General features: G+C 44.7%; 1 protein-coding gene and 1 long non-coding RNA gene across 9 annotated transcripts in view; one reads left to right on the top strand and one right to left on the bottom strand.

The window, feature by feature from the left end:
- SH3RF2 (SH3 domain containing ring finger 2) overlaps positions 1-22,400 on the bottom strand; it is a 145,336-nt gene that overhangs the window by 18,485 nt on the left and 104,451 nt on the right. For 2 of the 7 annotated variants that reach the window (XM_063724299.1, XM_063724300.1), the window contains exons 6-10: positions 15,834-15,925; positions 14,440-14,610; positions 7,429-7,661; positions 3,450-3,808; positions 941-1,249 (exon numbers count right to left, since the gene is read on the bottom strand). In XM_063724299.1, the coding sequence (XP_063580369.1) occupies positions 974-1,249; positions 3,450-3,808; positions 7,429-7,661; positions 14,440-14,610; positions 15,834-15,925 (1,131 nt within the window). In that variant the 3' untranslated portion in view covers positions 941-973. Of the gene's footprint in view, positions 1-905; positions 1,250-3,449; positions 3,809-7,410; positions 7,662-14,439; positions 14,611-15,833; positions 15,926-22,400 lie in introns of those variants that run through there. The other 5 variants (XM_024247516.3, XM_063724298.1, XM_063724297.1 and 2 more) reach the window with 3 other exon arrangements.
- Positions 13,690-21,295, top strand: LOC129059565 (uncharacterized). Of its 2 annotated transcripts, none has more exons than XR_008525541.2 (5): positions 13,690-13,872; positions 14,063-14,266; positions 14,562-14,631; positions 15,697-20,820; positions 20,902-21,295. It is a non-coding gene; the product is annotated as an uncharacterized LOC129059565 (long non-coding RNA). The 2 variants fall into 2 exon arrangements; XR_008525540.2 differs by lacking the exon at positions 20,902-21,295 and having other exon boundaries at positions 13,704-13,872; positions 15,697-16,055; positions 16,583-19,578.

Below are 22,400 nucleotides of genomic sequence, written 5' to 3'. Positions count from 1 at the left end.
TGATGTTGGCCAGGCTGGTCTCAAACTCCTGACCTCAAGTGATCTGCCCACCTCGGCCTACCAAAGTGCCAGGATTATAGGCATGAGCCACCGCACCTGGCCCATGTTGTGCTTTCTTGAAGTTAGACTATATATCTAAACCCTAACCCCATATAAGACTGTTTGTAAGCCTGCTGTGTTTTCTTGAAGTCAGACTATAGAGCCAGGATGAATTAATTGTCCATAATGCCATACATGGCCCTATCCACAGCCATATGCTTTCTGCTTATCGCAAGGATTATATGTGGGAAAATGGATCGAGAAGCTTAAAGTATGATAATCTTTTGATATTTGGTACTCAGTAATCTCTCTGACCTTCTTAAGTGGAGCATACTCAGGAAGCTGACTCCTTCTAGTTTTATTGCGTTCTCAGAATGTTCAAAGTATCCACCTCACACCCCTCGCAGAAATTCTCCCTTTGCAGCCAGGATTATGACTTTACAGAGGGAAAAAGATATGGCAGCTACTAGTGGCCAGTGTACAGGCCCCAGAAGATGGCAGAAGTTGTTCTAATGCTTGTTGAGGATATTGTAAGGTCAAAGAAGCAATGCCAACAATCCCACCATTGTCACACCCCTGCTGCAGCCCCCTTTAGGACACCATAGAAATTCTACACAGTAACACAGGGACGACAAGAGGCCACATACTCCATGCTGGGGCATAAAGTGGGCATGACAATTTGTCACTCCTTGGTCTGAGTAAGCGAGCTTTGCGGCATCAAATCATTATGTTTGTATGTTTGGAAGGCCACGGCATCTATCCTCCCACCCAGGGCAGGAATTCCTGCTCCCACTTTTGCTCTTCTGGAGGTGAAATAGGAAGAACAAGGACCCATGCTCAAGTCCCCAAAGAATGGCAGGATGCCCTCAGTGGAGGCAGACTGTATTTAAATGCAATTCACCTCTTTGGGGTCTAGGAAAAGCCACCCGTAGGTTCATTTGCTGGGAAACATGGTCTGCGTGGCTGAGGCAGTGGACACCAGGGTTGTGGCCTTGCCAAGAGCTGACTTTCTCCGGAGGTCTGTCTGCTGTCCGGAGTGGCAGCCGCTTCGGTGGGCAAATAGGAAGGTCATCTCTGGGCCCAAGGATGCTGCTTCAGGCTGGGATGCCTTGAGGGTGGCTGGCTGTTCAGGCTTTCCGGAGGTGGGATGGGAAGTGTAATGTTTGGTGGGAGGAGGGCTGTAATTCTGAAATCTCACGGTTTTGACTTGCTGCAAGAGAAAGGAGAGGAAATGGACACAGGTGAGGTGGGAGATGTCTATTTCCCCATGCTTGTCCCCACTTGAAATGTCTCATTTATGTGTTCATTCTGCAAATATCTGTGGCTACCACGAGTGTCAAGTGCTACGATGGGGGAAGTACAAGATGCTGAGAATGCAGAGGAGCATCTAACTTCAGCTGGAAGTGGATAAGCCACGGAAGTCTTCCCAGAGGCTTTAAATTGAGAACCACAAAAGGATTAGGACTTATCTGGGAGAAATAGGGTAGGCCAACGCCTATGAAAACAGCCTGAGGCAAGAGGGTATGATCCCTTCTGGAAGATTAAAGAAATTTACCTTGTCTCTCTCCTCTCTACATACTATTAAGGCCAATCTCAAGGCTTTCCTTTTCTTTGAGGCCTCTCTCCTGATGACTCCATTTAGAGATTTCCATAATGGCCTTATAAATCCTTAGAGCACAGTTTGCAAACTGGACACCTGCTGGCTGAATTTAGCCTGCAGAATGTTTGAGGGTTTGATCGACTTGCCAACACATAAAAATTGGGAGATTGCATATAAAAATCAGAATTTCATATGTCTCTTAAAAAAAAAATCAAAGCTCTGGCACACTGTGCCTATGCCTCATTCTGACAACAGCTGGCTGGACCTGAGAAGCAGTGCCCCCTTTATATGAGATGCAAAGTCTCCAGTTTATGTCAGTTCCCCCTCTTCCTCTTTCCTTTCACCTCTCCCAGCCTGTTATATATCTGCCAGATACCTATAAGTACAGTATTTGCTTTAGCCATTCTCTATCTTGGGGCCTAATAAAGTGTTCTGTGGTACTGCTCAGGAATGATGTCTTTCTTCCATGTAATGCAACCTAGTGTCCCCCACTAAGATCTGAGTTTCTTCATATGTTCTGATCCTCATCATATCCAGCCAAGGTCTGGGCATTTATGAAATGCTTAGAGTTGTATCTAAAAGCTTGGAGTAACGGGCAACTGGGGCCTAGAAAACTCTGAATTATCTCTATAATTCAGAATAAGAACTCCCAACCTTTATATTTGTCAGTGCTTTTTCCAATGCCTTTCCCTATAAGCTTATAGCTTAGCAGTAAGAGCATGAGTTTTGCATCAGATCTAGATTCTACTCCACACATATGTGTCAACTGTGCGGTCTTGGGTAATGTTCTTTAACTCCCTGAGCTGCCATTTCCTAATTTTAAAATGAGGATGAAACTAATGCCTATTTGAGAGGGTTGTTGTCAGGATTAAATAGATGGGACACATGAAGTACTCAGCACAGTGCCTGCCAGCTTGTTAGTATTCAGTAACTGATTAACCAATGGGGGAATCACATCCTCTTTCCATTCTGAGGGGAATGGATGATGATGGTGGAATGATGCTGATGGCGGTGGTGATGGAGGTGGTGATGGCGATGATGTGATGATGGTGATGTTCCATAAATTAAGACAGCAATAAGCATCACCTACCTTTCTTACTGTCTTCTCTTCCCACCATTCCTCCTGCTTCAAGGATATTATTGAGAACATAAGCCTTTTACAAAAACTCTCACGTCTTCTAGTGGGAAATATCCTGGACTAGAAGTTAACAGATCTGACGTCTGCCACAGAGGTCACAATAAGGTAGTTGGAGTCATTATCATTCAGTGTGACCTCGATGTCACTTACATTATCCTGTGTCTCAGTTGCCTCTTTTATACAATGCATAATTATGTGTCAAACCCTATGTAAGCACTTCACATATCTCGTTTAATCTCCACTCCATTACTGTGTGGCCATTATTCTTTCTACCTCCATTTTACGGATTATGCAAACTAAGTGTCTCAGAAGGGTGAAGTATTTTGACGAAAGTCACCCAGCTAGCAAGCAGCAGAGCTGGAATTCAAAGCAAGATTCATCTAATGCCAAAGTCATGCTTTTTTTTCAAGCCACTTTTGGGCCTCAAAAGATGTATAAAATATTCAGGAAACATAAAGGCGAATCAGTAACACATGTAGGGAGGGCGTGGGTGATGTGGGGATGTTGGCCATGGCTCAGTGGGGAGTTGGGGAGGAGGAGTGTTATGTGTGAGGATTCTTTCGAGGCTGCAATTTTGGTTCCTTGTTCACCAACACTAAAATCTCTGAGCTGAGACACTATGCATAGTACGGGATCGAAAGAGTTGGGCCCCCAATGTCACTCTGATCCTACCTTTTCGATGCCATTTCTTGAGTTTTCTGGTTTCACCAGGATGGATGGTGGGGCAGATGCGGGCGGTTTTGGCAGAGGCTCACTCTTGATGGGGATTTCTTTGTCTTCCATGATGAGGGAGCTGGCTGCGGAGTGGATCTGGGCCTCGCTGCCCCTGCTGATGCACGTGAGGGCGGGCTCCCCCGTGAGGGCAGGCTTGGACCCCATCTCCACCACCATGGCTGAGGGGGACGAGGGGACCCCCTGTGGCTGGTAGAATTGGAACTGCTGAGGCCGAACGACCATGGTGGGGCTGCGTCTGAGGGAGCCTACCACGAGAGTGGGGATCCCGGACTGGAGGGGTCTCTGCAGGGATCCATCTGGGGAATTATAGGACAGAGAGATCAGCAGCAGGGGCGGCTGGCAGTAGTTTGGGTGGGGCTGGGTAAGCAGTGCGTCCTGATATCCCAGAATAGACAAGCGCTTTCCTAATCTGACTGCACTCACGTTCTCTCCGGGTCTTTCAAAGGTGACCTTATTCTTTTTTTAGTGCTGTTTGCTGATGCTGGCAGCAAATATCTCTCTGGCTGAATGGTGTGTGTGAGTGTGTATGTGCGTGTGTGTGTGTAGGGGGGCTGTCAGAAGGTATATTGCTTCCATTTGCCTTGTGACATACACACGCGCACACACACGCGCGCGCACACACACACACATATCCATGTGAAGCAGACACAGAGGCAGGCAGACCAAATAGGAAACAAATGACAGAATCAGAGATAGGAAATAGAAGAAATTGAGAAACACAAAGGAGAGGCAACCGAGAAGAATGAGAGAGAGGAAAAGGAGAAAGAGAGGAGGAGAGAGGAAAACTCTGCCCAGCGACTTGCTGTGAAAATCTTGACAGAAGCTTTAGGCATGTGGCGGGTGGGGGTTGCTTTTTGTCGGGGGCTGCAGGGAGAAAGGGTGAGTGGAAATCACTGTGAGTGCTAGGCAAGCACAACAGCAGACAAAGGCAAATTTGGAAAGGTTATTCCACAGTTAGGGCTGTGAGGATGGGCTTTGCAATGTCTCATGACAGAGGATCTGGAATCAGACCTCCTCCTGGAGAGCCTGGGATGAGTTAAGTCACGTCACCTCTCTGCACCTCAGTTCTCTCATTTGTAAGCTGGAGATAATAACAGTACATCATTGGGCTGCTGTGAGGATTGCATTCTATTTGGTGTGCAAAGTATCAGGATAATGCCTGGAATATGACAAATGCCGCATGTTTGTTAGCTATCATTATTTTTGGTTAAAGGATCACATGTCCTAAAAATGCAAGGTCCAAGAGCTTGGTTTTGTCCCTTCCTAAGCTCATTCTTTTTCTTTTCCTTTTTTTTTTTTTTTTTTTTTTTAAATTGAGATGGTCCTGTCTCAGGAAAAGGTCATTTCTTCCCCTCAAATTCTCTGGAAGGCAGGAGATCCCCATCCATTGGACATATATCCTGTAGGTGACCTGGGGAATCAGGTGTTCATTGCATTCTGTGGGGAAGTGGAGGAGACACCCCTGAGAAACACACTGGGCCATTTCTCCATAAGGGTCCTTCAGCATTTAGAGAGCTGTAGGTTTTGTCCCAGCCAGCGTTGTTAGTCCTTTGTGACATTCCATGGACTTGAGTTTGAATCAAAGTCATTTGTGTCTGGCACAGAGGGTCTGAGCCAAGGCCACATCTGCATCGTGACTTCTTATTAAGCCAGATGTGTACATGAAAAGCAGGACACTCGCTAAACACAGTCGGTGTCCTCAGCTGCTGCAAGCAAGCCAGTCACCATTTACACAAGTGTGACCCTTTCAATTTAGACATTTATTTTTCCACTGATGGCCCTGTGAGGTTCACACAGTCAATTCTCCTGCCATTTCTCTTTGCTCTGGAGAGACTGATAGCTTGCCAGCCTCACCTCGGGAAAAGAGAGAAAGAGAAAGCCTCCGGGACCTGGGAAGTCAAAGCAGCACCAGGCAGACATGTCCTTAGGCTCTTGTAAACGTGTGAAAAATTGGCTTTATGCCTTATCTATTTATCTTGTCAATTCCTAATTTCCAAGAGATTTAATGCTTTCTTATTACATGTGTATACAATGCAAGCATTCGAGGCTCCATGCCAATCAAGATTTTGCAAAGGTGGAGAGGGAGTATATTAAGGAAAGTGTGAGCAATTGCTTTCAGGATGCAACTCTGTATACCTAAGTGGTCTAGACTGAGTGTGAACATTTCTCCTTTTTTAAATCAAATATATATATATAGACACTAACAGCCCAGACTGGAGTACAGTAGGAGATTGTAGCTCACTGCAGTCTCAACCTTCCCGGCTCAAGCCATCCTCCCGCCTCAGCCCCAAAAGTAGCTGAGACCACAAGCAAGTGCCACCATACTTGGCTTGTTCTTTTAATTTTTTTAGAGATGAGGTCTCACTATATTGCCCAGGCTGGTCTTGAACTCCTGAGCTCAAGTGATGTTCCCACCTCAGCCTCCCAAAGTGCTAGGATTACAGGTGTGAGCCACACACATTCAGCCGTGTATGAACCTTTCAACCTTAAGTGAGTTTGTGCTCTGGATGGACCAAAGATGATCTTGATTGTAGTAGCAATGATAGTAATAAAAAAATACTATAAAAAACTAATGTTTCCTGACAGATTATTATGTGCCAGGCACTGTGCTATCAGTCATATATGGGTTGTTTTATTAAGTTAACCCTGATGAGGTAGGAATTTTTATTTCCCATTTACAGAAGAGTGAACTGAAGGCAGAAGAAGTTAGTCATTTTCATTTTCCCAAGGCTGTTGTGGTGGGATTACTTATTGTGTGTGTGTGTCGTGGGGAGAGGTGGAGGGAGGTACAGGAAGGTGATGGAGGGAGGCATAGTTGAGTGGAATGAAGTGCCCAGAGTCATGGGACTGGTGGTCAAACAGGCTGTCAGATGAAGGCACTGGACAGCGAAGCTAAGGTATGTGCTTTCTTTTTAAGGGGGGATCTTCCCTTAAAAAGGGGCATATTGTCCCACACGTTACTCTTCTGTCTTGACCAATCATATTGCGTTTTCATGTTAATTCATCTGTTAAGATCACAAGAGAGATTGCAGAGCTTAGTTTAATTCAGGGAACATAGAATAAATCATATTTTCTGGGCTTGGCTCGTTCTCTTCTTCCACAGAGGTATAAGAAAATAAAATCTTGTGTGTTGTAGAAGAATTGGGTTTCAAACACTTTTTACAATGCCTGAAAAGGAAATCTTATGTAGAAGTTCACTATGTGAAGAGACAAAAGCATAGTTCTTAAGAATCTGTATGTACTGCCGTGTGTGCAATGTGGATGTTATGACGGTAAAAATAAAGCAAGGTGTAGAACAATGCAGTGAGTATGGTTAACAGGTGTGTGTGTTTCCATCTATCTATCTATGGAAGAGAACTTGGGACTCAGGGTTAAGGATATGAGGGAGATTTTCTTTTGTCCAGTTTGTATACTGTAAACCTTTTTAGAAAAGTTCCATGCACTCATTACTTAAATAACATGGTGGGAATCAGGGGCTCTGATCACTGCCTCCTTAATCCTCATTTCCTACTCCCACGCCCTGCCCATCCACCCCATTCTTCCATTTTTCCCGTGGCACCCGCTGAGGGATTCCCTGGAGCACAGTTTGAGAAGCACTGACCCAGCAAATGCTTTCATCACTGTGTCTTAATAAGAGCCAGTGTCCACGCTGGCCATGTTCTAATTACGTGTTGGCACTCAGGGCTGCCATCACCCCAGTCATTCAACAAGCATGTATGAAGTAACCTAGGGCCATCACCTTGAGTTGGTATGACTTCATTCAATAAAACTCATCATTTGGGAATTGTATAATACCCTTTGCAGGGGCTTAGTTTAAAACCAAGATCCTGTTTTTTGCAAAAAGCATCCTGTGTACCCCCGGGTCAGTTCCCCCCATCACTTAGCTCTAGGCACGTACCTCTCTGCCACCACTTACTCTTTCTCATGCTGCTCCGCCCTTTCCGAAGAGACCCTTGTCCTAAAGTCCCGGGGCCAGCTGTGCTCCTCACGGGGTTGACTATGGCAGTGGGTACAAAGACGGATTTGAAGGGACCGCTTTGCCGTGGATCACCTTCTGAAATGCTGCCTTGGGAGGACACAGAGGAGGTGGATAACGTCCATGTGGCGTAGAGACCAGGGCTCCGGGAGTCTGGAAAACTAGAGGTCTTTCTGGTTTTGGACATTTTTTTTTTTTTTTTTAAGAGAAGAAAGAGAGAAAGAAAATGTTCAGTCAAGAGTCCTATTTAAAAACCTATCAGCTCCCAACCACATACCAAATGTGGCTACTTCTCACCTTCTTCCCACCCATACACACTCGTTTTGTGAACTATAGGCTTAACCAAAGTTGGCCCCATCTCCCTACACCCAGATAACTGTGAGGGTGTGCTGAGGGAATGAAGGGGGGCTCATATCAAGGCCTTGGTGGAGCTAGAAGACTTGAATTTCATCCTTTTTCGCTCCAGTTCTGATCATTCCTCACCCCACATCCCTTTAGCTCTTAAGCTCAGAGCATAAGATCCTGTATGTGTTTATTTCGTTTTATGGTGGCAATTTCTTGTTGAGTCAGTGACTTCCACAAATTTCAAAGTCTTTGAAAGCAGAGATTTCATATGACTTATATCTCTGTGTTCTGCATATACTGTGGATCAATAAACATTTGTTAAATGGCTGCCATGCTGCTTTAAGCACTGACACGTCATTTTGGCTAACACATATAGAGTGCTTACTGTATGCCAGGTATTGGCCAAGTGCTTTGCCCATATTTTCTCATGGGTTCTTTACAGTAGTCCTCTAAGATAGGTACTCTTAATGCCACTATTTTATAAATAAAAAAACACAAAGCTACTTGAACCCAGGTCTAGGCTGGCTCTCTGTTCTTACCAGTGAGCTACACCACCTCCTGGCTAGTTGGAGCATTCATCATTTGGTGGCAGGAAAAGTCCTTTATTCTGCCTGAAACAAATGAACTAAAGCAGCTTGTAGGCCCTACACATGCCTCCACAAGACTTTAATTCTTCAGCCTTGGGCTATGATTTTCAAGAATTGCATTAAAGTTTTATGAAACAACAATCCCTTATCCACTGTTTCCAGCCTGCAGCTCCCTGAACTCCATGGGGAGTGACTGTCATTTTACATGCCTTTCTTGCCCTTTTACCAATCCATTCCCAACATCACATTTCCTATTGAGCAGTGCATTAATCACCTTGTCACCCTGTTGATTAAGTAACCTCTGCTAATTTCCTGGGAATAACCAACTCAACTAAGACCCTGGCACAGAGATGCCGAGTGGTTTGCTTCTTACCAATGCCTCCAAGTTTTCCTTTAGGTCATTTACCCTCATTTCTCCTCTCTCTCTTTGTCTCTCCTTCTTTTGATTGACAAAGTAATATGTAGTTTAACAACAAGCCAGTATTGTATGAAGATAAGTAAGGCATTGTTTAATTGTGGTCAATGCTGCCCGAGAAGTATATTCAACCAAATGCTCTAGGAACTGATGCTCGCAGCAAGGGGACTTCTACCCATAGCTGTCAACCTGTCTCTGGTCCCCATGGTGGTGTAGTCAGTGAAAACGAGTATGGCAGTTCATTAGAGAGAGGTCAGACTATATTCTGGGGACAAGGCCTGGGCAGTGGGAAGAAATGTCCAGCATTGGCTTCCATGGCAGAGTGCAACTGATCTGCCTGTCTTTTGAACAGAGGCCTCAAGGTGTTGGATGCTGCAAAGTGGATTGGCAACAGGAAAGACAAGTTCCAAATCTTTTCCCAGCAGTAGCAGTAGCAGCAGCAGCAGCAGCAGCAGCAGCAGCAGCAGCAGTAGCAGCAGCAGCAGCAGTAGCAGCAAGGGCAGAATACAGCTAATTAGGCCCACACCAGCCTTATTCCATCAGTCCCCTTTTTGAATGACTCTTTGCAGACCAAGGTGTGACCTCATTTTTCTGAGCTCAGCACTGAGCTGGATTCCAGGAACTCCTAAATCCCAAGTCTCCCATCCAACCCTGAGTGCCTCTACGTCTTTTGGCAGAAAGCTCAGCCCTTATCTAGCACTTTCTTCCAATGTCAAAACACTTTGCCATCATATATTAATCCCCATGACACCCCCAGACCTGCAGACATTATGATCTTTGTTTTCCAGATGGAGAGACTGAAAGGCATTCTGGGCTTAGGTGGGAAGAGTGGATGTTGCCTCTGATTTGCTCCACCATGCAGGTCCCTGCGTCCTTTTCTCTAACTGGGATGTTAGCCCTTAAGAGCTGGCCCAATATTCAAAAAGGGCATCGCAAACAGCAGCTCTACTGTGTTCACCACTGGCAGCAGCCTCCCAGTAAGGAGAACAGTTGGACCTTGACAATTTTTGTATAGCTTTGTGTAGAGTTAAAGGCAAATGAGTGGTGGCCCATTTGTCACTTTTCTACACCCATAAGGCACCAGGTAGGCATATATGTCTGCAAAAGTTGCAAGAAAGAGGAAGATCCTGGCTAATTGGGCAGAAGGGAATTTATTAGGAGGACAGGAAGAAGAGTAGAGGACTTGGAAACAAGATCCAAGGAGGCTACAGGGAGCTCAGCAGCAGGAAGAGTCCAATCGTATGCTGTGGCTGGTGTTCTCACATTGAGTGGTCTTCAACTTTGCCCACATCTTTTCCTGCCTTGTTCAAGTTTCCAAGTCCCAGGAGGGAATGTCATATTGGCTGAGCCTGACCCTTAGCTGTGGTGATGAGTTGAGGAGGAGAAGGATTGCATTTCTTCAGCCTCTGAAAAGAAAGGAAACCTCTGCCTCCCACCAAGACTACACACAATAGAGGAGACCCAAAGGGATGTTGCTGCTATTAAAGGGGGATTTAGATGCCAGACAGATGAAAACTTGACAAATGTTCTGTATAACCTGAGCCAATGAAGGTCTCCAGGATCTGGGAAGAGGCAACGTGGTGGCAGAGATTTAGTTGTGGTCAATAACAGTTGGACAGGTTGGTGTCATCATCTAGCACAGAGGGCTGGACCACAGAATAGCACAACAGCCCTTTCCTGGTAGCTGAAAGGCTCACTTGCTGACTCTTAAATTGAAGTCCTAGCATTCTAGTCAATTATAATCTCGAGTTTATCCCCAAATTCTGTCTGGGTCAGTTCATTAGGTGATGATGTTAATAAGAGCATAGGTTCAAATGCTCACACCTTTGGGCCCTGGCTATTTTATAAAACGCTGCAGTATACACCAAGGGGGCTGGATGGCAGTGAAAAGCCATCACTATAAACAGGAGACAAAGGCTAGGGGGAAGAGGACCCAAACACAGAGAATCAAAGAACAGAAAGGGGCCTTGCACATGTAGCCCAGTCCACTCAGTTCTTACACAAAACTTGCTAATAGTAGTAGGAACTCAGCTGACAAGGACAGCATTATTCATCCCTGAGACACGGGAAGAAGTAAACTTCCCATCAAGGAAATGGTGGTTAAGAACAAGGGTCACCTGCACACAGATAGACGGACTGGGTATATATCATTCATGTGGGAGATTAGTGGGGATGGGAGCCTTTTTTTGCATTAGAGAGATCATCAAGGAAAAAGTATAAACACGGTGAAAGCACTGATCCTCTGCCACCTAAGAACCCTCAGGAGCATATCCTCTAATAGGCACTTGTTCTTCTTAAGAATGTTGGTTCCCCATAAACAAAACCATGCCTCATTGTTAGTAGCACCTCAATATTTCCATATGTTCAGATTTCCCTGAACTGGGAGTGAGGGGAGAACTCAATGGCAATCTATTGCGCTGAAACTCCAACTGTTGCCTGACATGTAGGCATCTCAGAAGGGGTGAGCAGAGATGCTCATGACTTGCCCAAGAACACAACAGACAGACCTTGGCCAAGGAGAGAAATCAAAACTGGAGCCTTGAAATACACTGGGATGAAATTCTACACACACTCTATTTAGGATGACCACACGGCTTGATTTTCCCAGGAGAGTCTCAGCTGATACCTGCCCAAAAGTGTCCTAATTTGGATGATTAAGCATATGGTAACTCTTATTCTATTGAATCTTTGACGGTATAACCGGGATTGGGGACTAAGGCCTGATGTATAAGCAAATGCCCTGGTTGTAGGGATGGGCCCTGGGAAATTCATTTTAAAGCCATGGAAGAAGCCGTTCATAAATTAGGGTAGGCATCCTCCTTGCTCCTCACTGTCAGTTCTAGGCCATTTCCCACACTCCTCAATACTTCCCAGCTTTGACTCATATTATCAGACTTGACTACCCACCACTCCACCTTCCTGCAGTCAGCATTTACTCTCCAAGTCTCTCCTCTCACTCCTTGAAGATTTCAGCTTCGGGCTCGTTGTCATTCTCTGGATACAACTCATCCCACCATGATGATCTCATCTCGTTTCAGGGCTTTAAATAGCATCTCAAGGCTGGAGCTCTCTCTTAAATGTTAAACTCATATATTCAACTGCTTACCAACATCTTTACTTGGATTGTTAAGAGACATCTCAGGCTTAGTCTGCTGTGAACTAAGCTTTTTCTTCCCTCCATACCCCAAAACATGCTCCTTTTATGGAGCAGTCGCTATCTCATTTAAAGGCAACCCCATCTTGCAGTCACTCGGAAAAAAACTTGGTCTCACCTTGGATCCTCTATTCTTTCCCACCTGACATTTTATCTGTTAGAAAACCCTGTTGTCTAAGGTGTATTCAGAATCTAACCACTTCTCCCTACCTCCACAGCTAACACTTTGGTTCAATTCACCATCACCTCTCCCCAGGATTATGATATCTTCTTAGCTAGTTTTTCTGCTTCCCCCTTTTCGTTTGTATAGTTTATTCTCAACCCAGAAAATACAGGGATTCTGGTTAAACACAGCTAAGATTATGTTACTCTTCTGCTCAAAACCCAGCAACAGGCTTAAAGCCAAACCCCTCATTATGACCTAGGAAATTCTTTATGACCTGGCTACCCCATTACCATTCTGGCTTCCTTTCCAATATCCCCCTTGCTTGCTCTAATCCAATCCTGTTGGCTTCATGTAACCTCTGCCCTCCCAGTTCAAGCGATTCTCCTGCCCCAGCCTCCCCAGTAGCTGGGATTACAGGTGTCCACCACCACATCTGGCTAATTTTTGTATTTTTAGTAGAGATGAGGTTTGACCATGTTGGCCAGCCTTGTCTCAAACTCCTGACCTCAGGTGATCCACCCACCTCGGCCTCCCAAAGTGTTAGGATTACAGGCGTGAGCCACTGCGCCCGACCTACTACAATACAGGTCCTTTGTTTGTACTTGCTGTTTCTTTAGTCTGGACATTTCCCTCAGAGATCCACATGGCTTGGCTCCTGCTTTCCTTCTTACTTCTCAGCAAAGCCATCCCTCACCAACCTATCTAAAATTGTAACCACCCCCAAAAATTCTATCCTCCTTTTCTGATTTTTTTGTTAGCCGGTATAATTAACACATCATATAGATTACTTAAATATCTTGGTTTTAAAAAATTTGTCTCTCCCACTAGAATGTAAGCTCCTGTAAGCAGGAATTTTGTATATTTTGTTTACTGGTATTTCTCCAGTGCCTGGAAAAGTTCCTGCCATGTAGTTAGCACTCAATATTTGCCAATTAAATGAATTAAAGCATCAATTATAGACCTCAGTTTGCCCTTGGATATTTTACAATTTTGTAACAAATTTCAAGAACTTTTCTTTGAAAGGAATAGCTATGATCTTTTATCCTGACTTTCTGCCATGTGAAGAAATCTTTTTATACAACTTTAGATCTATGAGGACTCAGGCCGACTTTGCCTGCATTCTTTCTAAAAAGAGAGTCCACCACCTCACCAGCTAGCCTGGTTGGAAAAATCTATGGGCTAGAAAAAGCTGCCTTTTATTGAACCAAGATGTTCTTGAACGTCTTGGTTTACTGAACCAAGACCAGTTGCATACACTGGTCCACTCCACTGCCCCCTCTCAGAACAAATTTACTGCCCTATTGACAGTGTATTATGATCCCTCTGTCCCTTGTCTTCTACAGGTTAAATAGCCCCAGTTTCTTTATTGGTTTCTCCTATGATATAGTTTGCTGTCTCCTCACCATTCCTGCTGCCCTCCTCCGGACGTGGCACCTCACTTAAATGAAGGTCCCCAAAAGTGGGCATATGACTAGGTCTGACCCGCACAGAATACAATGGGGCTCTTTCCCTGTGATTGTGACCCTCTGGTATGTCATAAAGACAGTGTTGGATGTGTGGTGGTAGCCTCACTGCCTTGAGACAGGGTTTGCTTGGGCTGATCGGGGGTGGAGGCAGGAGGAGTCATGGATAGTTTCGGGGTCTAGGTGCATTTGTGGCAGTGGTATGAGGTGGCAAGACAAAGGGGGTCAATGACATGAAGAGTATGCCACACAATGTAAGAGATCGGGAAAAGCTGTGAGGGAGGAGGCCCTGCAGGGTTACTAGCATTTCATCTTGGGTGTGGAGGAAGAGGTAGGGGTCTGAGTTCATGGAAACTCTGATTAGGGGTCACTCCCACAGCCTGAGAAGTTTCCCAAGGTGCTCTGGGGAAGTCATCTGACCACATTTTCCCATCACGCCACTAGATGGAGCATTGGGATAGAGGATGTGAGGTGGGGTTCCTGGGATTTGTGCAGAAGAAAACCTGACATCCAGTTCTTGAGCAAGTTGCTTAACTCTGCGCAGCATTTTCATCTGTAACATAATATCTACCTTAGAGGATTCTTGGGCACAGCCAGTGAGCTAAGAGATACAAAAGTGCTTGCAAGCTGTGAAGGGCTACAAGAAAGGTAACTAGTTTTTGCTATTTTGTTTTAAAAGAGATAGGCGGGTTATAGAGCAAAAAGCGCTTTCTTGGCCTGTTTTCTGAAAGAGCATTAGGTCTTCCACCAGTTCAACCCACAGATGGCCCCTGGCCTAGCGCAGCCCGACCTCCCAAAGTCTGGGATTGGAGGTGACGCACCTGAAAATGGGGATGACATAATTGTTTGGGAAGATGCCAACTCGCCCGGTGACCAAGGAGACGCCCCTGAGCCAGCCGTCCTGGCACTTCCCCAGGACCCTGACGCCTTCTCCCTTTTGCAGGTCCAGCTCATCGGGTCCATGGGCTGAGTAGGAGTGCAGGGCTACAAACCTGGGAAGACACAGAGAACTGGTGAGGGAGGAAGGAAGACGTGCCTGATGGGGGGCATGGAGCGGGGGAATGGTGGAGAGAGACTGCCCAGTGGTTAGCAATAAGAACCTTCTTGGTGGAGCGGGTGCGGTGGCTCTCGCCTGTAATCCCAGCACTTCGAGAGGCCGAGGCAGGTGGATCACCTGAGGTCAGGAATTCGAGACCAGCCTGGCCAACATAGTGAAATACCATCTCTACTAAAAATACAAAAAATTAGCTGTGACTGAAGTCCACACAGGAATCAGGCAGGTAATATCCAGGTATGAGTCAGAGGGGTAAAGACAATCAGGACTGATGAGGTGTGGAGGTGAGAATAGCTACCTGATCCAAGGCATTCAGGAAACAATCCATTGGTTTGCCAGATTCAGGGGTCACCAGTATATGGCCCCCAGGCATCTCAGACATCAGGAAGTCCCTCCAGACTCCAAGGACTGTGAGACATTGGAGCGTTTTATCAAAGGGAATGGGGGAGTGTTCTCTACAAGGTTTTTTTTTGTTTTGTTTTTTCTTTCTAAAATGCTATATTTATTTTTTGCTGTTTACTAAACAACATGTATTTATGACCCAACATTTTGACTCTAAAGCAAGACAATAGAAATTGCTCAATACCCAATCTCCCAGTGATGTTGTGGTATATAATCTTCCAGTCTCTTTCTACTTTTGTAAAATAATGAGCTAAGAGTGACGTGGTTTGCTAATTTGTGTTGTCTTTTTTTTTTTTTTTTTTTTTGAGACAGGGTCTCACTCTGTGGCCCAGGCTGGAGTGCAGTGGGATGATCATAGCTCACTGAAGCCTCAAACTCCTGGGCTCAACCCATCCTCCTGCCTCAGCCTCCTAAGTAGCTAGGAAAATACGTGTGCACAACCATTCCTGGCTAATTTTTAAATTTTTTTTTGTAGAGATGAGGTCTCACTATGTTGCTCTGGCAGGTTTGGAACTCCTGGGTTCAAGCAATCCTCCTGCCTCAGCTTACTGAAGTGCTGGGATTATAGGTGTGAGCCACTGCGCCTGGCCCTAATTTCTGTTTTTCACCATTATTTCACTAGGAAGTGGTAAAGGAAGGTGACCTATTGTCTCTCTGGATGGGATGGTTTGGGAATGGTGATGCTAGATCACCACTGTACATGGTAAAGATGACCCCTTTGTGCCAGGACTGGGGTGAAGAGATGAGCCTTTTACTCACATGTTCGCTGAGAGGTGTTGCTGGGAGCCAGGCAGACTGACCACAGCTGTGGAATGTCCTGGAGAGACAGGTGCCGGGTGATAAGTGCTGACCTGCACAGACAGAAAAGACAGCCAAGCAGAACCAGTGAATGCCACAACCCAGGCCCACAGCAAACAGAGCAGCTACACAGAAAGACCTGACACAGCTGAAAACCAACAGCCATGCCCAGTGCCACCCATTGTGCGTCCTCTCTGTGGTTTGTGGCTGTGGGCACAGGGAGGTGGGGAGGAGCTGGTTTATGGCCTGGTGGGGTGGCATGCCAGGACTGCATTCCAAAAGACTGCTCAGATAGGGTGGAAGATGAAGAGCCATCCAATTTACAGTCCACAGGACACTACCAGACTCCTCCTGTCCCTCTCCCCACCCCACCCATCTCCCTCTATGAAAACCTGCTCTTGGAAAATGAAAAGGTGGCTAACATTGATTCAGAACTGAGCAATTACCAGGCAGTCTTAAGTGCTCTATAAGTATCAGCTAAGTTAATCCTTATTAAAGGAACTGTTATAATCCCCATATTTGGATGAGAAACTGAGACAAAGAGGGAAAGAAAGGTCACACAATTAGTATGAAACAAAGAAAATCTAAAATCAGGTAGTCCAAGTTCTGAGCCCATTTTCTTATTATTGACTATTGCTAGAAACACACACACACACACGCCTATCCAATGACTTATAGAAGTTGAATTTGAATCCCTTTCACTTTTCCAGGATATAAGAGGAAACAATAATGATAAAATGAAAAAAGCTCCTGGAAGGCCAGGCTCAGTGGCTCTCATGCCTATAAACCTAATACTTTGGGAGGCTGAGATGGGAGGATCGCTTGAACCCAAGAATTCTAGACCAGCCTGGGAAACATAGTGAGACCCCACCTCTTTCAAAAAAATTAGCTGGGTGCGATGGCAGGTGCCTGTCATTCCAGCTACTCAGGAGGCTGAGATGGGAGATTCGCTTGAGCCTTGGAGGTCAAGGTTACAGTGAGCCATGACTGTGCCACTGCACTCCAACCTGGGTGAAAGAGTGAGACCCTATCTCAAAAAAAAAAAGTTCCTGTAAACTGCCTACTATACTAGGGCTTTGGCAAACATATTGCCTTGCTTATTTCCTTCTGAGCACGTATCACAGATTCTAAGTGTTTCCTTACTAGACTGTAAATTCCATGAGGGCAGGGACTATGTCAGTCTGGTTCATCATTGTATTTCTGCATGCTCAATATGTACTTGTAGCTTAAAGAACAAAGGAATGAGTGAAGGAATGAATGAAAAGGTCTTCTTACCTAGTACACCAAGGATAATGAAACCTTCTCCATGCCATCCAGAGTAAATACATTCATTCTGTTTTCAGTCATCTACTGATAAATGATGGTAACTCTGTGTGTGCCTTTTTAGGACTATGCTTTGGTGGGTACAACTATTGTTTGTGTATTTGTGTTTATGTGGGTGTGAGTGCATTATTAAATACATATGTCCCTTTGTTTTGAGCAAACGTGTATGTTTGCTCAAGGCCCATGGCAATTTAATGTACATGTGTGATGGCATTAGTCCATTGCAAATCTTGTTTTGTTCACACATGTGGTCTACGGATTGATGTGTGTATGCTGCATGTGCTGCATGGGATTGCAGACACAATTGTATAAGGGATTGTGATTATGAGATTCTGTGTGTATGTATGTGAACTCTAGAGGTGTGTACAGGTATGCCCACCACGTAATTTTGTACATGTGTCTATGTCAATGATTGTGTAAATGTATGTGTGGTCATGTATGTAATTGTGACAGTCCAAAGATCAAGTTGTAGGATCAAAAAACCACTTTAGTCAAATAATAAGTGTTGGTGAGGAGGTATAAAAGTGGAAACCCTCATACATTGCTGGTTGGAATGTCAAATGGTACAGCCTCTTTGCAGAACAGTCTGGCAATTTCTAATATGATTAAACATAGGATTACCATATGATCCAGTAAACCCATTTCTAGTGTATGCTCAAAAGAAATGAAAACATATGTCCACACAAAAACTTATAGGCAAATGTTTCAGCAGCATTATTCATAATAACCCAAAGATGGAAACAACTCAAATGTCTACTCATTAATGAGTGGATAAACAAAATATGGTATAACCATACAATGAAATATTATTCAGCCATAAAGAAGAATGAAGTATTGATACATAAGAGAACATGGATGAACCTTGAAAACATTATGCTAAGTGAAAGAAGCCAGACACAAAAGACCACATATTATTTGATTCCATTTATATGAAACATCCAGAATAAGTCAATCTACAGATAGAGAAAACAGATGATCATTTCCAAGGGTTGGGATGATGGGGAATATGAGGTGATAGCTAAACAGCACAAGGTTTCTTTTCGAAGTGATAGAATATCCTAAAATTGTAATAGTAATGGCTATACATCTGTGAATATACTAAAAACCACTGAGTTGTACACCTTAAATGGGTGAATTGTATGGTAGGTGAATGATATCTCAATAATAAAGCATTAAGAAGAACAAAACTGTTCCACAATCACCCTCCTGAGGAACTCTTAGCACTGCAGAAAGTGTTCTGAGTTTGTAATCAGATGTTGTCATACTGGTTCCTTCAAACAGACATGACAAGGAGCTGGCTTTGGGCTAGGCTGCTCCTTGCCTATGACTGGGGAAGGTTCAACCCCTACAGGGCTTATGTATGTGGAAACTGTTGGAACACTGATTAAACGGGATGGACTTCACTTAACACTCTTGGATTTCCAATATTATGTTTGAGTAAAAGAACTGCTATCCACAAACACCATTAATCCTTTAGGGAGGCAGAAAAGGCCAGAATGCAAAGCCATCTTTTCATTACACTAGGGTCTGTCTTTTTACTTCTCTGGGCCTTTATCTGGGGAGGGCGTGTTTCCCCCACTTGGAACAGTGAGCCTGGCCGGGACAGTAATCTGTGGGCTTGTGATGGCATTATTTTTAATAGGGAATGGGAAAGGATGTTAGCTTCTCAGGTTTTAAAGTGTCCTGGAGGAGAAGAGAAAGGACGACATGAGAAGGAGGAGGAAGGAGACAGTGAAGAAGAGGGGTGAGGGGGAGATAGTGAAAGACCCTGAGAATGGCATAGGGTAAAACTGGGACAGAGATACTGTGGGAGAACGACAGCTGCAGAGGGACAAAGGAAGGAAGGAAGGAGAAGAGAGGGAGATAAAAACAGTTTGGAGAAACTCTCACAATACATTCATAAGAAGACAAGGAACCCAATAAAAATGGGCAACAGATACCACAGAAGATGATATATTGAGTGGCCAATAAATACATAAAAATATGCTCAACATCAATAATTACCAGGGAAATGCAAATTAAAAGCACCGTGAGATACCACTACACACCGATGAGAATGGCTAAAATCAAAAAAGACCAACCAGCACTTTGGGAGGCCGAGGTGGGTGGATCATGAGGTCAGGAGTACGAGACTAGCCTGACCAACATGGTGAAACCTCGTCTCTACTAAAAATACAAAAAATAGCTGGGGGTGGTGGCATGAGCCTGTAATTCCAGCTACTCAGGAGGCTGAGGCAGGAGAATTGCTTGAATCCAGGAGGCAGAAATTGCAGTGAGCCGAGATCATGCCCTTGCACTCTAGCCTGGGCGAAAGAGTGAGACTCCGTCTTAAAAAAAAAAAAAAAAAAAAAAAAAAAAAAAAAAAAAAAAAAAAAAAAAAGAACCAATCATACCAAGTGTTGGTGAGGATGTAGAGCACCTGCAACTCTCATACCCTTCCAATGGGAATGCAAAATGGTACAGGCCATGTTGGAAAACACATTGGCCATTTTTTGTAAAGTTAATCATACACTTTTCATACTACTCAGCAATTGTACTCACAAATATTTACTTAAGAGCAATGAAAACATATGTCCATACAAGGACCTGTACATGAATGTTCAGAGCAACTTCATTCATTTTAACGAAAAACTAGAAACACCCCAAATGCCCATGAACTGGTGAATCAAGAGGCAAATTTTGGTATAACCACAGTGGCGTACTCCTCAGTGATACATGCAACAGCAGGATGAATCTTAACATCACCCTAAATGAAAGATGTAGGACGCTGAAGACTATATACTATATAATGCTAATTATATAAAATGTTTTAAAAATAATCCATAACTATAGTGACAGAAAACATTAAGGGTTGCCAAGAGCCAGGGTGGGGAGACAGGATTGATAGCAAACGGGCACAAGAGAGCTTTTTGAGATGATGCAAACGTCTGTTATCTTGATGTTGGTAGTGATTACATGCTGTATATGTTTACCAAAAGTTATTGGACTGTATACTCAAAATGCTTAAGTGTTATTGTATATAATTAAACCTCAGTAAAGCTGTTAAAAAACATGAATACATTATCTAGTTAAGGCCACAGGAAACATCCAAGAGGACTTAGCTTGACTCAGCTCGAGGTCTGGAATTAGGGAAGGGGATGGGAATCGCTCAGCTTCATACAGGGCAGCTAGCAAGTAACCCTTATGGTAGGGGGCCACCTGAATAGGAGAGAAGCCAAGAACGGGAATCTATGGATCAGAGGCTCAATCAATAAGGCAAAGGAAAAATGAACGAATGAATGACTGGAGAGACAGGAAAAGAGAACAAGATAGACATAGGCAGAGAAGAGAGAAACTGGGTGGGAAAGAAGACAGGCAGAACAAGACAGAAAGGAAAGCCCCACCCGGTAAGTGAAGATAACCAGACAGATGGCCAGCTTCTGAGGAGGCAAGTCTGCTCCTGTCACTGGGATCGAAGAAGGAGGCCCAGCCTTTCTGAGTGAATGGGCTTAGCCCTGGTTCCTTTCCCTGGGGTCAATTGTGACCTCAGGTGCCTGTGCCACAAGGAGTTTGTGAGGCTGGATGGGAGGTTCTCCACCAACTGATGCTCCCTGGCACAGGGTTCCGAGTCCTGAGCAAGATCAGGGTAAGTATGGGTGTGCGGGTGTGGTGGGGAAGGGCATTCTTGCTGAAATCTAAACACATTTTTTTTCCCTCCCTTTTGAAGGAAATGACTCATTTAAAAGAAGTCTTTATCAACCACAGCAGAATCCACAGCTATATGGCTTCTGGGAATTTCCAGGTTTTCAGGTGCTAAGTGAGGGAGGAAGAGGGTATAAAGCCTCCTGGCACAGAGTTGCTGGCAATGCTCTGCCCTGCTGGCCCTGCTGCCTTTACCATCAGCCACTCAGGTATAGAAAATGCAGCTACCTCTTAGGAGTCCAGAGAGGAGGTCTAACTTAGGACTCAGGCCAGTGGCTCTACCATCTACCAGAACCTGTGATCTTGGACAAGTGATTGAATTCTGTGGATCCTCCATTTCTTCAAAATCTATAAAATGGGGCAATAATGGTATTTCTCTCTTAGAGTTGTTATGAGGGTTAAATAAAGTAATCCATATAAACTATTTAGCACAGGGTTTGACGCAATGTAAGTGCTCAATAGATATTACTTATTTTGATCTGCAAAGAGATTAGTTACTGCATAGGGTGGGAACAGAGTGGGTGGGGTGCCTTTTATGGTACAGCCTGGCAAGGTCTTGGACTGAGAGCAGGACCCAAGAATGTGGTGGGCATGGGGAAGAGTGTCTGTAGCAACCTTGCTCCTCTCTTCTAGCAGAAAACCTCTCCACCTTTCCAAATGTAAGTTTGTTTTTCTCCATCCCATGCCGTGGCTCTCAGCTATTTCCTCCAGGGCTCTTGCCTTTCGGTAACTTGGCGGGTATGGGGTGACTGTCTTCCCCAGCAGAGTGTGAACTACTCTAGAGCTGGTATGGTACTACACTTGGTATTCCCCAAACCTAACAAGGGCCCTTGAACCTACAGTGTTCACTCAGAGTTGAGAGAAGGGCTACATTTTATTTTATTTATTTTTTATTTTTTTGAGACAGGGTCTTGCTTTGTCACCCAGGCTAGAGTGTCGTGGTGCAATCAAGACTCACTGCAGCCTCAACCTCCCAGGCTCAACCGATCCTCCCACCTCAGCCTCCTGAGTGGCTGGGATGCAGATGTGCACCACCATGCTCAGACAGTTTTTTGTATTTTTTGTAGAAATGGGGTTCCACCACATTGCCCAGGCTGGTCTCCAACTCCTGGGCTCAAGCGAGACGTCCTCGGCCTCCCAAAATGCTGGGGTTACAAGCGTGAGCCACTGCACCTGGCCTAGGGCTGCATTTTAGAGCTAGAAAATTAGGTATTGGTAGCTTCTGTACCCACCACTAGGGACAATCTGGAGTTGACCATCTGACTTTATAAAGTTAAGAGCTCATTCCCCTCTATAGACTCAAAACAAGTTAAGAGCCACATTTGGTAATTGCTGTGTGTGGACCTTATTGGGTCCTAGGCACCGTGCTAGGCACTGGGGTTACTGCAATAAGCAGGACACACAGGGCTCCATTCTCATGTGGAGCTCACAGTGTATGCCAGGAAGCTCCTGTAACATACTGTGTAACATACTCATACTCAGTGACACCTAGAACTATGCTGTGTAAGCGTGAGCGTGTTGGGG

This window comes from Pongo abelii, chromosome 4 (assembly GCF_028885655.2).
Source record: "Pongo abelii isolate AG06213 chromosome 4, NHGRI_mPonAbe1-v2.0_pri, whole genome shotgun sequence".
Taxonomy (NCBI): Eukaryota; Metazoa; Chordata; class Mammalia; order Primates; family Hominidae; genus Pongo; species Pongo abelii.
This window is presented reverse-complemented; position numbering and strand designations above follow the sequence as displayed.